The 16,075-nt window shown below is 39.4% G+C and overlaps 3 protein-coding genes across 3 annotated transcripts; 1 reads left to right on the top strand and 2 right to left on the bottom strand.

Moving 5' to 3' along the window:
- Positions 1 to 2,461: 2,461 nt before the first annotated feature.
- Positions 2,462 to 3,181, bottom strand: LOC141665205 (uncharacterized). The gene has a single exon (XM_074471185.1). It carries the CDS (start codon positions 3,179 to 3,181, stop codon positions 2,462 to 2,464), a length of 720 nt encoding a protein of 239 aa, XP_074327286.1.
- Positions 3,182 to 5,330: 2,149 nt separating this feature from the next.
- LOC141666588 (threonine synthase, chloroplastic-like) lies at positions 5,331 to 7,316 on the top strand. Its single transcript, XM_074472663.1, has one exon. It carries the CDS (start codon positions 5,518 to 5,520, stop codon positions 7,066 to 7,068), a length of 1,551 nt encoding a protein of 516 aa, XP_074328764.1. The 5' UTR covers positions 5,331 to 5,517; the 3' UTR covers positions 7,069 to 7,316.
- Positions 7,317 to 9,175: 1,859 nt separating this feature from the next.
- Positions 9,176 to 13,579, bottom strand: LOC141665851 (protein phosphatase 2C 50-like). Its single transcript, XM_074471837.1, has 5 exons — positions 13,414 to 13,579; positions 11,818 to 12,724; positions 11,182 to 11,541; positions 10,979 to 11,084; positions 9,176 to 9,704 (listed from the first exon to the last, which is right to left on the bottom strand). Exons 2-5 carry the CDS (start codon positions 12,610 to 12,612, stop codon positions 9,370 to 9,372), a joined length of 1,596 nt encoding a protein of 531 aa, XP_074327938.1. The 5' UTR covers positions 12,613 to 12,724; positions 13,414 to 13,579; the 3' UTR covers positions 9,176 to 9,369.
- Between the last annotated feature and the right edge of the window lie 2,496 nt (positions 13,580 to 16,075).

The raw sequence follows: 16,075 nt of genomic DNA, 5'->3' as shown, positions 1-16,075 counted from the left end.
CTTATTAACAAGACACCTGCCCTACCACCATCAGAAGTGGAGGAACCATCCACAAACAGCAACCAGGAGATATGAAGGTATGCCATCGTTGAGGAATTTCCTGAAGGGGTTTCGACCTCCGAGGGTACAAAATATTCAATTAAGAAATCGGCTAATATTTTTCCTTTGACAGATTGGCGAGGGAGATAGGTAATATTAAACTGGCTGAGTTCTACAGCCCAATTTACTAATCTTCCGGATAGATCAGGCTTGTGAAGGATCTTCCGTAGAGGTTGATTGGTGTATACTCGGATATCATGTTCTTGGAAGTAAGGGCGGAGCTTTCTGCTGGCAAGTAAAAGAGAGTACACCATTTTTCTATGGTGGGATATCTTGTCTCGGCATCCCGCAAGACATGGATAACATAATACACAGGGAACTGTTTATCTCCTTCATCCCGGATCAAGCACGAGCTTACGGTTCTAGGAGCCACCGCCAAATACAGATACAAAGGTTCGCCAAATTAAGGCTGAGAAAGAACAAGAGGAGAGGATAAGTAGCCCTTTAAAGAGTCAAAATCCTCTTGACAAGAAGGATTCCACTGCACGTCCTTTGACTTGTTTATCCCTTTCAAGGCATCAAAGAAGGGAATGCTTTTCTCGGCTAATTTGGAGATGAATCTTCGTAGGAATGTCAAACACCCATTTAAGGACTTAATATGCCTAAGAGTTGTTGGTGGATGCATTTCTAATATAGCTCTAACTTTTTTAGGATTCACATTTATACAACGCCAATGATCACGTGACCTAAGAATTTTCCACTGGATACTCTGAATGTGCACTTAGAGGGATTTAATCGAATGCCATGACTTCAGATGGTCGAGAAGGTTTCTCTTAGGTCACGCAAGTAATCTTTTTTAATTTTGGACTTGAGGATCATGTCGTCTTCATATACTTCCAAATTCCTTCCAATCTGGTTGGAGAATATCTTATTTATGGTTCGTTGATATGTGGCTCCGACATTCATTAGTCCCATATGAAGGATTCGATAGGCGTACACAGCTCGGTGATTGATGAAGGTGATCTTGGCTTGGTCTTCCAGAGCTAACTTAATCTGATTATATCCTGAAAAAGCATCTAAGAAACTGAAGAGAACATTTCCTGCGGTTGCATCCATAAGTTGATCAATGGAGGGGAGGGGATAATAATCTTTGGGGGTAGATTTATTTAGGTTTGTGTAATCAATGCAGACCGGCCATTTCCCGCTAGCTTTCTTAACTAACACGACATTAGATGTCCATCGGGAAACTATTTTTCGTAGATGAAATTGGCTTTTGAGAGTTTGTTGATTTCTTCATCTATGTCTTGTTGTCTTTCGAGCGCAAAGTTCATTCTCTTATGCTTTACTACTGTTTTACTGGGATCGACATGGAGCCTGTGGACAACGATGGATTCATCAAGACCAGACATGTCTTCAGGTTTTCAGGAAAAGATGTCTGAAAATTCCCGGAGAAGCTGAATGAGTTCTTGCTTTAGGGAATCTTGGAGATATGAGCCTATAGAAATATATCGTGTGGGATCCGCTTCTATTAGCTCGATACTTTCTACAGGCTCCCCAGGTTCAACTTTTGGCATATGGTGCAACTCATCCTTTGTCATGGAAGATTCTGAATATGAGAAAAAGCTTTCTATCATAAATATTTGTGATGTTGCAGCTTTCGGAATCTTAGATGCTTTGGAAGAGATTTCTTCTTCCGATTCTCTGTAAGGTTTCCTCTTTTTTGGTTGGGTTTGAGCCAAGCTCAAGAAAGTGGAGTAGCAATACTGGGAGGTGATGAGATCAGTTAATAATTTTCCAGACCCCATAGAAGTAGGGAATTTCACTTTCATGTGGGGGGAGATATAATGGCTCCCAGGAAAAATAGGGTGGGCTGACCGATAATGGCATTATATGGAGAGACCATATCGATAATATAGTACTTGACCATAGATGTTACCTCTTGTGGAGAAGTGCCGAAGGTGGTGGGAATATCGATGGCACCTTGAATTGGCACGGCATGGTTCCAAAACCCTGTAGACAGGCCCTTGCACATCTTCGAATTTCATCTCCTCCAAAGGAGTACTAAAGATCATCCTTCTTAGAGCATATCTGAAGATAATGTCTACAGAAGAGTCGTTATCTATCAGAATTTTCCTGACATCCTGATTGGCCATATCGAGAGTGATAGTGAGCGGGCCATTCTGGCAAACATTTCCAACAGGGTAATCTGCATTAGAAAAAGAGATGGAAGTACCAGTGAGGCGAAAGGCCTGAAGAAGGTTATCTAATTGCATGACTTCATGATGTGTTATATTTCTTCCTACAATCATATCGATCGCATGTCTAGGAGGAACAATTCTCGTAGGAGCTTCCGGATGTTAAGGATGTTGCCGATCCCGAGGGGGTAGATAATCATTCAGGAGCATCCTCTTTACCAGTCTTTCTAGAAAGTACTTAAAGAAGTGCATTCATCCGTATTGTGTCTTATTCCAGCGTGATAATCGCAAAAACGTGTTCGGTCTCTTTTCTCTATGGGCGTTATCATGGGGTTGGGTGGTTGAAAGAACTCTTTCGTTCTTATTTGCTGAAGCACATATGATGGGGTATGGGTTAATGGAGTAAAATTTGGTTCCTCTCGGATTTGCCCGTGAGGGGCCCTTTGATCTGTAGGGTAGTTCCTCTGTCCTCTACCACGGAAATCGTCCATCCCATCTACTTGCATAGCCCTTCGGCCAGACAAGGAAGATTCTCCTCGAGCCGAAGGATAATAAGCGTGGATTCTTTCATCAGTGGCTATGTAGGCTGAGGCTATAGTGTAAGCTTCGAAAAGATTCATAGGCTCCCGGTTGCACAACTCCTTACAACAATCCCGACACTCCTGGTAGTTCATGTTACGAATAAAGGAATCTACGACACTTGTCTGCTTTAATTCTTTAACTTTCGAAGCCGCAGTTTTGAATTTTTCAATGTAATCCCGTAGGGTTTCACCCTGTTCCTGCTTTATATTCTCCAAAGATATAGTATGAACTACGTGAGGGGGGTTGACACAGAACTTCGATAAGAACAATACTTTGAATTCTTCCCAGGAGATAATGGACCTGGGGACAGACTTGAGAACCATGTCCTGGCGTAGGCTTTGAATGTTGAGATAAACAATCGGCATTTGGTGATATCATTGTACCTATGACATATTATTAAATTTTCATAATAACTCAAATGATCATTTGGGTCAGAAGTACCGTTAAATGATTCCAAGCCGGTGATTTTTACTCTAAGATTGACGGGAGTAGCTTCCAGGGCTTCAATGAAGGGTGACCTTCTTATGGTCATATTGACAGCAACCCCTGGGTATAAACCCTCCAGTCTTGCTAGACGGGACATCATATCTTCCTGTCTTTCCATAGGGGTTGCGGCTCGATGGACCCTCTTTGGCTGATAAGGGGACCTTCTTACCCTTCAGGAAGGGGTAGGCAGTCTATATCGGGACCCTTCTTCTTCATGTGAAGCGCCGTTACCTGATGATTCGGAGGATAAAGTCCTTCGGACTCTACGAGGATGACGCTCTCCATATCGAAGGGTGTTACAGCTAGGATAAGAGTCTTAGGAATACTCGTCTTGTGAGTTTGGTTGAGAACATTCAGGAGAGGGAAATCGTGAGGAATGTCCAGTATGAGATCCTGATAATGTTTCAGGGTAATGGGGGTGATAGGCTCCCTGTTGATTTGCAGCCATTTGGGCCGTCAAATAATCCATCTGTTGTTGCATATTGTTCTGTTGGGCTCTTAAGTTGGACAACATACTGTGCGTAGGAGAATTGTTAGGTGTTTCGGAGGAATTCCCATAGGTGTGGGATTCGTTATCTGGTTTGTTACTCATTTTTTTTTTGTGTTTGGAATGAGAAAAAGGGTGTCGTTGTGGTGTGTTGGTTAGTATTTTTTGTCAGATCCCCGGCAGCAACGCCAAACTGATGGCTATGATTGTGGGTTTTGGTTTTGGTCTGTAGAATTGTATTCTTCTGTTTTAGTTGTCTTGTTGTGTCTACCTTTCTCTTTCTTTTTTTTCCTTTTATTACTCCCTACTATCCAGTTGTCCCCTATGTTAGTAGTTAGGTGACTGTTCTGGGCTAGTAGGACACGTGGAGGGTAGAGAAGGGGGATAACGGGACACGTGGAATGCAAGAGGAGGAAGAAGAATGACATGATGTATGGGTGAACAACACGTGTAAATGAAATGGATAGGGGATAAGATCACGACGAAGCCAACAGTATCTGTACGCTATGCTTACGGAGGTTGGTCCTACGACTTCCGAGGACATGGTGGTGCCCTCGGGGGTGTAAGCCCTTCGGCTTTCTATTCATTTAAAGGCAACACTATTGCAAATGAAAGAGGAAGGATCGTAAAGGTATACTCATCTGTAGGCGTGTAGTAATATGTCATCATCCCCGATTTTAGAAAAAGTAATAAGATATAAGTGATGGAGGGTAAGTTTGAAACAAAAATTTGAAATAAAATGAATATTTTAGAAAAAGTAATAAGATATAAGTCATGGAGGGTAAGTTTGAAACAAAAATGTGAAATTAAATAAATATTTTGTATATTTAATAGGTATGACAATTGCTGGAGTTGGTTTTAGTTAGACCTGGCAATTCGTTCGTGTCGTGTATTTTCATGTTTCGTGTACTTAAATGTCAAACACAAAACCGACATGTTTAGCGTTCGTGTACATTCGTGTTCATGTACTTTCGTTTCGTGTCATTTCGTGTCGTGTATGTCGTGTTAATTGAATATTAATATATATTAAATTTAATATTAATATTAATTAAAATATTATATTTTTAGGTAAAAAAATTATAAAATATATGAAAAATATATATTTAGATCTCAATTCTAGACAATATAATGAAATCATATAATATTTTAAAAATAAATATGCATACATTTATTGCAATTCTATATATATTTATAAAAAATATTAAAATTTAATGATAATATTTATTTATGTCGTATACTTTGTGTCGTGTCGTGTACTCGAAGGTTAAGAACAAAACTGACACTAAATCTCGACCGTGTACTTTCGTGTTCGTGTACTTTCGTGTTGTGTACTTAAAATGCAAACACAAACACTAAATTTTCGTATCGTTTTGTGTCGTATAAGTCGTGTCGTGTTCAAAATTGGCGGATCTAGTTTTAGTGGAAGACAAAATAACGAGCGAGAGATGCATGTGGGACTTGAGTAAAGTAAGAATTGATCTAAAAGATACGTATCACGGCCTTCTAAATGACGAGAGAAAAATATTAAAATTACCCAAATTAGGGTTAGGGGGCCAATTTGATTTAAGAACGTCAGCTCCGAACCCGATCCATCCAACGCCTCTCTAGTCTCCCCTTCTCAAAAGTAACACCCCTCATATCTCTCTCTCTCTCTGTTCCTCGGTCTCTCTTTGGCACCTCCCCACCAGATCTCTCTCTATCTCTCTCTCTCGCCTCTACTAATTTCCAATGGCGGCTTCTTCACTCCTCCGTTACCCCACTCTCCCCCTCCACCACCACCCCCACCACTCCATCGCCACTCACAACCCCAGAACCACTATCCATTTCCCCATCAAATCCTCCTCCACCGACACCACTCCCCCAAAACACCGCCGCCACGCCGACGAAAATATCCGCCAAGAAGCCCACCGCCGCCCCACCACCAACCAAGGCTTCTCCGCCAAGTACGTCCCTTTTAACGCCGACCCATCTTCCACTGAATCCTACTCTCTCGACGAGATTGTCTATCGAAGCCGCTCCGGTGGCCTTCTCGATGTCGAACACGATATGGAAGCTTTGCGTAAATTCGATGGCCAGTATTGGAAGAACTTGTTTGATTCTCGTGTGGGTAAGACTAATTGGCCTTATGGAAGTGGTGTTTGGTCTAAAAAGGAGTGGGTTTTACCCGAAATCGATAGCGATGATATCGTTAGTGCTTTCGAGGGGAATTCTAATTTGTTTTGGGCGGAGAGGTATGGGAAACAGTTCTTAGGAATGAATGATTTGTGGGTTAAGCATTGCGGGATTAGTCATACGGGGAGTTTTAAGGATTTGGGGATGACTGTGCTGGTTAGTCAGGTTAATCGATTACGCAAAATGAATAGGCCTGTTGTGGGAGTTGGGTGTGCTTCGACTGGTGATACTTCAGCTGCATTGTCTGCTTATTGTGCTGCTGCTGGGATTCCGTCGATTGTGTTTTTGCCTGCTAATAGGATTAGTATTGCGCAGTTGGTTCAGCCTATTGCCAATGGGGCGTTTGTGTTGAGTCTTGATACGGATTTTGATGGGTGTATGCAGTTGATTAGGGAGGTTACGGCCGAGTTACCCATTTATTTGGCGAATTCGTTGAATAGTTTGAGATTGGAAGGACAGAAGACTGCAGCGATTGAGATTTTGCAGCAGTTTGATTGGCAGGTGCCGGATTGGGTGATTGTTCCCGGAGGGAATTTGGGGAATATTTATGCCTTTTATAAAGGGTTTCATATGTGTAAGGAGTTGGGGTTAGTTGATCGGATTCCCAGGCTTGTTTGTGCTCAAGCTGCGAATGCTAATCCGTTGTATCTACATTTTAAGTCTGATTGGAAAGATTTTAATGCTGTGAAAGCTAAAACTACTTTTGCGTCTGCCATTCAGATTGGAGATCCGGTTTCTATTGATAGAGCTGTTTATGCTCTTAAAAAGTCGAATGGAATTGTTGAGGAAGCTACGGAGGAGGAGTTGATGGATGCTATGGCTCAAGCAGATTCTACTGGGATGTTTATATGCCCCCATACTGGGGTTGCATTAACTGCATTGATCAAACTCAGGAACAGTGGAGTTATTAAGCCAACGGAGAGGACTGTGGTGGTTAGCACCGCTCATGGATTGAAGTTTACACAATCTAAGATTGATTATCACTCTAAAGCAATACCTGATATGGCTTGTCGATATTCTAATCCGCCTGTGAACGTCAAAGCTGATTTCGGATCAGTTATGGATGTATTGAAGAAGTACTTGTTAAGCAAAGACTCCAAAGTTTGAATTATACAGTAGATTTTTTACGAGCATCGTGGGTTCTTGTACTCTTTATGTTATCTCGTGTCTTGTTTAGTTGTAGTTTTTGGGTAGCAAGACTCCAAATGTGTTAAGAGTTGTATTGGATTTTGTTTTGTTACATTGTTTTCGCGGATCAGGAGTTGTTTTATAGACTCAGGAATAATCTAGACAACGCGTGTTGTCTTTGTAAGAGAAATCATTTGAATTTGACAACAAAAATCAGAGTCTAATTACCCCCCCTTGCAAACTTTCAGTTCTGTGTTTTTTTAGGATGTGTTCTCCACCTTGTTTTTTGCACTGCTAAATGTTGAATGGGAAATGATTCTATGATACCTCTTCTGTTGCTACTTTGTTTGTTTACCTCTGGGTGTCATGCTTCAATTACAATACAAATCAATTTTTTAACATAAAAGTTGCAAGAACAAAGAAATGAAGACTGAAATTATGTCATTGTCGCTTGCAAGGTTCATGTCCCATGGCAGGCGCATTGGTTAGAAATTGTCATCAAACAAAGGCTCTAATAATTTGAGTGATCATGGAGTACATATAAAGCAGTTGAAAGGGTAACATAGGCTTCCTAATTGGGTAGTCCCAAAACTCCATGATCTCACTTTAAACCTGGATCTTTTAGTTTCTAATTACCGGCATTTTTAAATCCACCTCTCTCTACTTGATGCTACTCGCTTGGCTTGATCAACCATGAAGTTCCATTTAGCAAAATATGTATGTATATATATGCATGGCTGAGTTAATCATCGCGTAATTATATCAGTTGATTGTCACGTGTTAATGTAAAATTGTAACAGAAGCATGTGCCTTGTGATATTGTAGTGGATGGTGAGGATGAGATACTTGTGCTGGTATTTGAGGAGGCTCTTTCTTTGGGGGCAGGGATTCTGAGCATTAGCTTTTGGGGAATATTAGATGAACTTGTGAAGGGTTTCGACAGAGGTTATCTTGTTACCTGTTTCTTTGTTTTTTCATTTGCTGATTTTGTTACGAAGATTGTATTTATTGAGGCATAATACTGTTAAGTTTCTTATCAATAAGATTAGGTTGTCCTTGCCTTGCAAACAAAACCTATGTCTGATTTGCTGAGAAATATGTAACATACAGAAAGATGAGAAAGGCAAAGGAACACATCTAAACTCTTATCTATCATGATAATATATTGTGCCAACATCTTCTGTCATTACGTTACTTTTTAAATTGTGTGCCTTCGCATTATATTACCAGTACATGAAAACTCTAAAAACAAAGCTCATTATAAATTAAAAGGATTTTGTGGACAGCCTATATGGCTACATCTATATTGACTATCATCATTCAGGACCTATGAGGATGGAGGAGTGAAAAAGAATTTGGTAGTGACACAATTCGAATCCGTGGGTGTGCGCAAATATGTTTCCCACGTTGAGATGAACATGACAATCCAAAACCGTAGGTGTGCACAAATATGTTTCCCCTGTTGAGATTTAACATGCTTTAAAGGCACGTGTGATTTAACTTGTTACAGCGATTACTGTTTCACTTGTTCACAGTGTTTATTCTTGTTCATATCATGATCATATACTACTAAATTTAATACAGATCCGATATTCATATGGATGAAGTTTCATATGCTAAATATCTCTTTAAGAGCTCATCTGCTTCATCGTGATTTTCTTGAAAGACCGGCACGATATACAATCGAATTGGCAGTATTGTATAACATGCCGGTCTGTCGAGACAATCAAAATGGGCTCTTAAAATATCTCTTCTTATAGTTCTCAACTATGAAAAATCAGATGGTGTAAGCATTCTTTGCAAACTGCACAAATTCTTCATTTGCAATGAAGTTGAAACAAAGCATTGAGCAAATTTGAATCAAAGCAAAATTAATTGAGAAGATATAGCAAGAAGAATCTCTTGAAGAGCTTGTAGAGGAGCTAGCCTCCGCATGAATGATGCTCTCACCATAAGAAATAGCTTCCAGTCTAATCCAGTCAAGTATAACTTTTTTACTATATTTAGCTAAACAATGTGGGTATTACTGATCCATATTGAAATAAAATGTACACCAAACATTCTACACAGACTACAAACACTCCCGTCTTCTAAATCAGTATGGTGAATGATAAAATTCATTAATAAAAAATATACTGTCTTGGCATATCGACTAATCAAGCTACCTAGTAATGACTGCTCTGATACACACAGTAAGCCCATATAAAAAATGAATGGACCAAACTTATATAATTATTGGAGCTACTTCATATTGTGTTGAAAACACATTATTGGTATTAATTATGATTTGTTCTTAAACTTCCTTTGAGCTTTTAAGTCCACCACTATCACCGAAATGTTGTCCTTGCTTCCCTTCTGAAGAGCAAGCATTGTGAGGTATTCTGCTGCTGCATTAGCAGCAGGATCAGCTCCTTGACCTCTATCTAAACCTGTAACTGGCCCGTTCTTTTTATGCCAAAGCAAGATACGTCTTCTAGCCACTTCACACACTTCTTCATTTGTCATGACATCCCACAGACCGTCGCTGGCTAATACAAGGCACTCATCATCTCTAGCTCGTGGTACAATCATAACTTCTGGTTGAGGTATAATCCACGGTTTCAAATATCTATCACCTGAGAAACATAGTTTTTAGTCTATGTATTAAGCATTTTTAAAGATTTATTTTCAAGGATGAGAAAGATGCACAGTAGATACGTTCAGTTTACCAGAGTAGAGTTAAATTAAGACTATTTATTGCGTGTATGATGAACTAGAGTAGAGAACGTTGTAAATATGACAAATTGCTGACTTGCCTATTCATCATAGATTTATTGGCTTCAGCCAATTATGCAATGTATCGTTAAAAGTTCATTATAATTACTTCAATGTGTCACCTGCTAACCTGCACCTCTGGTTACCTCCCATTTTTGTTAGCAACGTTGAACTATATATACTATAACAATATATGTTTTAGAAATACTTTATAATCAAACGCATTGAACCTCAAACTCCAACTATCCCAGTCAGGTATCACCATATTTCTGTTGGAGTTCAACTTACAGAGACTAAGCATACTCTTTCTTAAAGCTACTTTCCAATCAGTCTGCTTTGAGTTGTCTGATTAAGCTTCTTTAGGTCTAGGAGGAGGCCATTGGTGTCAGCCTAATCATTTTGTTTAACAAGAATCTCATTTTGACTTTTAAGTTCTTGTTTGGCTTTGCTTTTTCCAAACTGCAGAAGCAGTAATCCGATCGGAAGCAGTGTTTGTTAACACTACCATTGCATTTCTCATAGGTCGGGAAAGTCGTGAAAAGCTACAATTTGAAAGTTTTGCTAAAACTTGCTTTCACGGCTAACAGGAAATATTGATATTAATTTTTTTTAACATAAATATCACAACCTCCTTCAACTTGATTCCAGAAAAAACCCAAAGCTAGCATTTTTGACCTTCAAATTCAAATTTAAAGAATTTATTTACCACACACTTGTCAGCATTCCCGCGGTAGTTTTTCCACAACACAGTAAATTTATCTTTAAGTTTTATACAACATTTGCCTTTCTGGAAACAATATCCGTGACAATGTTGTTAACAACTGTATACAATAAAAATACTTGGATAACTATAATCAAGGGTAACATCCATTTTTGCAGTTAAATGCCATCAGTATGTTTTTCTTTTAATTAAATGTTGTCAATATACTTGTAAAAAAGGGAGTCAAAATGTGAGTATTCCGGTGGAACAATGGAGTCATATTTGAGAGTAATTCAATGAAAAGAAGGGAACAGATAAACTTTCTATATAAAAGAAGGGTATTGTAATCTGACCAATTTTAGTTTATGTTGGCAAATTGACAACTTCTACTGAAATCACCACAATGGCTAAAGCAACCATAGAAAGGAAACTTACCGATAGATCTTGACATTGCAAGTACACCAAAAACACGGTGTCCATTCCACTGTATGACCTTTCCCCCAGATGCTTCAATCCTCGCATATTCATCTTCTCGGTTTGGCTTAATAATGATTGACATGAAAAGAGTTAGAAACTTGTTTTCCAGAAACAGGTTCAATCCCTACAGCAAAAATTAATGAAATGAATATACGCCTTACTTTATGGTCAATCGACAAAGCCCTGGCTTCTTTGCCACGATAAAGGACTGCCCTTGAATCTCCACAATTTGCAACTATGATATGGGATGAACATAATATTGCAACCACAGCAGTGGATCCAACAGTTTCTGGGGCAACAGGTTCTATATGACCACTAGAAGTATCAGAACTTTCTCCAAGTTCAGTATTTGATACTTTTCCTCCAACTTCATCATCAATCTTTTGAAAGCAGCTGGTGAAAATTTCTTCCCACTGAAGTTGTTGATTGTCTGTCATTTTTACTTCATTTTCATTATCCCCAACAACTTTTAACTTCTCTTTCAGGGCGATATGGACACGGTCACGGCAGTAGTTTGCGACCTGCACAGCGAGGGACTGTTCGATGAAATACTTGTGATTGAGGTTCTCAAATATGGTGTGACACGAAAAAGGAAATTTCGAATAACGTATAGCTTCGCATTTGTTATGGCTTGGCCCTTTTATGGCAGATAAGTTAATGATCTTGGAAAAGATGATGATACATTTATTACTACTACATTGTAGATAATTCATGATTTCTTTAAAACGAGTTCCTTGTCAGAAAGAAATAAACTTTTTTTAAAGACATCAATGTCTCAAATGAAATTTCAGACATACCTGAGAACCTCCATGACCATCATACACCCCAAAAAAATGAATTGTTGCCATGGGACAGATATTTTGACTCATCCCAGTCATTACATGATCACCAAGTAACATTTTAGTAGGAATTTTCAGAAACTGAGGCACAGTTGATACAGTATCTTCCATCTCTGGCCTTTTACCGCATATAGAGAAAGAACCCCATAGGGGAACATAATCCATTTGTACAACATCACTCGCGGACGCATTAATCATTTCTTTGGGCAACTGAAGAGAAATTACGGATGTTTTTAGAGTGAAAACTTTAGAACTAGCATCATCTGGACTACCTGACATCTTCCCCTCCATACTTTGCTTCTCCAAGCTAATAACTTTAGCAACAATCTGACCATCATCGATCTCCTCAATTTTCACAGCAATAGGCAGACTCATTCCTGCATTGGCATTCAGAGCTAGCAATTGCTTACTTTTAATTCCACTGCCATCATCTACAAAAGTGTCCATGTTCTGCTGAATCATTGTGTCAGTAGGAACCCAGCCGCTATCTCCATTTAATACTGTCTCTGATACACTAAATATATTTTCACTTTCTACTTTTCCCGACAAGGTTTTCTTTAGACTATTAAAACTTCTCTCCCTATCAGAAAAAGATTCAGCAGGCAGCACTGAGACAGGATCCTGTAACAAGCTTACTGATTCATTCAGTATCTGCACTTCGGTGATGTCCGCATTGCTTGAGATCCCAGAGTCATCACAAATCGAACTACTTATGCTGAGCGTAACATCCCTAGCCAGATAGATCTCTTCCATCAAGTGATCCCTCAAACGTCCAAAACAAACTACTTGTCCCACTCAGCTGCTTCAAGCAATCGGCTTGGCACAAAAGGCTGACAGTTAATGATCTCTTTGATCTGGATAGGTGCTAAAAGAAACACAAAGTAAACCAACATAAACAGATCACAAACTTGGATGCGCGGACAATGCTGAGAAAATTTATTTATATATACACAAGGATTTAGCACTAAGAAATCTAGTTATAGGCAAAAAGAACTGAGTTGTCAGATCCGGTGTTGGACAACAAATCATCTTGAGAGATATTGATCTAAACATCTATAAACAAGATTTTAAGGTCCAAGGGAAATCAATTTTCTCCAATTTACAAATTCTTCCAGTTGTCGAAAAAGAACTTAACCCAGAATATCTAGATCCTACTCCCAACTAGTTTGTCAAGAAATGACATAGGAGGAGAAATTAATAATCTTTATCCATGAATCAAACAAACAAGGTGAAAGATGGAGTCTTTCTTGCACATGAAATCTAGATCCCTCATGAATCACAAGAAACCCTTCAAAAGGTGGAGTCTTTCTTGCACATACAATCTGGGTCTCATGAACTTAAGGCAACCATAATCATTTTTATGCAAAACAAGAAAAAATTGAAGTTTTTTCCCTTCAATATTAATCTTCCTTAATAACACTAAAAAATATGCAACTTGGAATAATAAAAAGACACAAAATCAAAGTACAATCAAGTATGCTATCATTCAAATCTCTGCAACTGAAATACACTTAACAAAAAATAAAGAAAAATGATTGAAAAAGTGATTCTTACCAATTGAAAAACAAGTCAAAGGGTGAACCTCCAAATGATGATCAGAAATATGATTTGTGGGATTTGAAAGAGGAAAAGGGAAAGAAAGTTTGTTCAAAGTGGAAATGTTGGTTGACACGTACAGATTCAAGTGTATCCAACTCTCTCCAATCAAAGCATTGCCACTATATATTTAAATATTTATATGATGGTATTATTATTTAAAGACTACACGTTACTCAAGTCCACATGGTACTTATCCCATGTGAGACAAAAGTACCATCAAAGACATACATACATGTGTCTCTTTGTCCTCAGAATCTTACTGCTTGCTTATTTGATTGCTAAAAATGATGCTAATTCTCACCGTCTGATCTGATCTTGTGCTTACCTGAATAAAGATCGATAACAATTATGCTGTACCTGTTGCATGGGGTAAATACAACATTTGTAATTACGATATATTCAATGACAGATCAACAGTAAAAAATAGTTTGTATAACATTTAACATTGTGTTAAACTAACCCCATTTCTTCAAAATCTTTTAAGCAAGTGAGTTTATACTTTGTCCCAACCATTCTTTTCATGAGTAATGGTAGATGTACTAAAAAAACCTGGTAGGGTTAATATGGTAGGATAAAATGATTTAATTGATACTAACGGAAGATAATTCATTTATATTTAATTAATAAAAATATGATAAGTGTCATTTTATAATTATTTTGAAAATTAATTTTATATCCCTATATTTTCTTTCTTTATACTTTTCATTTCAAATATTTTCAAGAATGGTAAAGTTCTTTAATATAAAAGTTAATTATATTCTAGACATTTAAAAATTCATAAGTTCCATTTCTTCCTTTACTCCACTTTTAATCTCTGATGCACAAATCAAATGTAAATAAACGAGGAGGTGAGGAGTGAGTAACACTCATATTAACTTATTAAGGTTCGTAGAAGATCTACTTTGGAACAACCTAATATACAAAAGTGACATATATAGTATATGATAACTCCGGTGAGCGGGCGGCTCCGTCCGACAGTGTTCTTGGACCTTCTGTGCGTGGGAGAGGTGTAACTGTAGATTGGGCGCCTGCAAAACAACACCGGAAGGGGGATTTGGCTCCCACGGCGCCTCCGGCGTAAGAATAAGAGCAGGCCTTGGAGAAGAAGAAGGTTTATGTAAGCAATGTAAAGGCTGCTGTGTATTTATGTGTATGAGAGAGCGTGAGTGTGCAAGAGTGAATATTTTCCAACCCCTAAACCCTTCAGTCTTGGGGGTATATATAGCCCCAAGGTAGGGTTTAGGGGTAGTTACCTCTAAATCTGGGCCGTTGGATCTTGGGACCAGAGGACGCCTGACTTGGGTGGATTGCTTACACGTGTCCAGGGGAGGACCACCTCCAGAGTGTCCTAACGGCCTCTGACACGCGCCGTGCTTGTCTGGTATGCTGGTTGTTGATAGCTGTCATAGTCACGTGCCCACGTACCTTTGCTTGGCGGGTTGTGGGATGTGCATGTGTTGGGATGTCCCTCACTGCGGTTTTGGCCCCGATCCGAATCCGGGTATGCAGGCGGATTTGGATCCGGGAAATAGGATAGACCCGAGCCTGGGCTCTTATGCTTGATTGGCCTGGGAGAGGGGGGTCTTAGCAGGTCAGTTGAGCCTGCCTCCCTTTAGTCCAGGTTGACGCCTACCCGGGTCTCTCATACCCTATCATTTGCCCCCCACTCCCTTATGCAGATTTTCTGGATGAGGGAGTAGAGTAGGGTTGCATATTTGGCTTAGTAAAAAATTTATGCTCCTGGTTGCCCCCCAATCCGGATCTGGTGTAATGGATACCAATCTGGATTAAGGTAGAATAGTTGCTTCAGAAAAATTTCTGCTCCTGGTTGCCCCCCAATCCGGATGTGGTGTAATGGATACCAATCCGGATTAAGGTAGAATAGTTGCTTCAGAAAAATTTCTGCTCCTGGTTGCCCCCCAATCCGGATCTGTTGTGGTAGATGCCAAACCGGATTAAGGTAAAATAGTTGCTTCAGAAAAATTTCTGCTCCTGGTTGCCCCCCAATCCGGATCTTGTGTAATGGATACCAATCCGGATTAAGGTAGAATGGTTGCTTCAGAAAAAATTCTGCTCCTGGTTGCCCCCCAATCCGGATCTGGTGTAATGTATACCAATCCGGATTAAGGTAGAATAGTTGCTCCGAATCTGTAGCCGGTTGTCAAGGGTCCGGATCATGGCCTTGGGTCCGGATCGTTGGCAGTGGAATTTGAAGAGTTTTTAATTTGTAACGCCTTTCCGTTTTTCCCTCCCACGAATTTGAATTTTTAGGCAGTTATTTCCTAAAAACTCGGCCCATAATGATTATGGGTTTTAAATGTGATGCGTATTTGTATATATGTAAATGTATATATTTGTTTTTATTTCTCTTTCTGTAACTCCCTTTTCGCCCAATCCCAGGGTGCCACGTGGCGTGGGAGGTTGTGCCCCTACTCCCCCTATAAAAACCCTCGGCCTCCTTTCTTTTCTTCCTCATTCACAGCAAAAAGAAACCAACAGTCTCTTCTTTCTCTTTTCTCAATTTTCTTCGAAGGTTTGCGTTGTTGGCTTCTTTCTTCCACCGCTGATCCGCTGTTGCCCCGTTCGTCTGCAATTTGTAAGCTTCCTTGTGTTTTTC

Source organism: Apium graveolens, chromosome 6 (assembly GCF_009905375.1).
Source record: "Apium graveolens cultivar Ventura chromosome 6, ASM990537v1, whole genome shotgun sequence".
NCBI lineage: Eukaryota > Viridiplantae > Streptophyta > Magnoliopsida > Apiales > Apiaceae > Apium > Apium graveolens.
The sequence above is the reverse complement of the archived record's forward strand: the minus strand, read 5'-3'. Positions and strand labels throughout refer to the sequence as shown.

Excerpts from the sequence above, each read along its gene's own strand:
- LOC141666588 (XM_074472663.1), top strand. The coding sequence starts at position 5,518 with ATGGCGGCTTCTTCACTCCTCCGTTACCCCACTCTCCCCCTCCACCAC.
- LOC141665205 (XM_074471185.1), bottom strand. The coding sequence starts at position 3,181 with ATGCCGATTGTTTATCTCAACATTCAAAGCCTACGCCAGGACATGGTT.
- LOC141665851 (XM_074471837.1), bottom strand. The coding sequence starts at position 12,612 with ATGGAAGAGATCTATCTGGCTAGGGATGTTACGCTCAGCATAAGTAGT. Across the intron at positions 11,542-11,817 it reads ATGGTCATGGAGGTTCTCAG|GTCGCAAACTACTGCCGTGA; the intron begins GTATGTCTGAAA and ends CTCGCTGTGCAG. Across the intron at positions 9,705-10,978 it reads TGCAATGTCAAGATCTATCG|GTGATAGATATTTGAAACCG; the intron begins GTAAGTTTCCTT and ends TATGTTTCTCAG.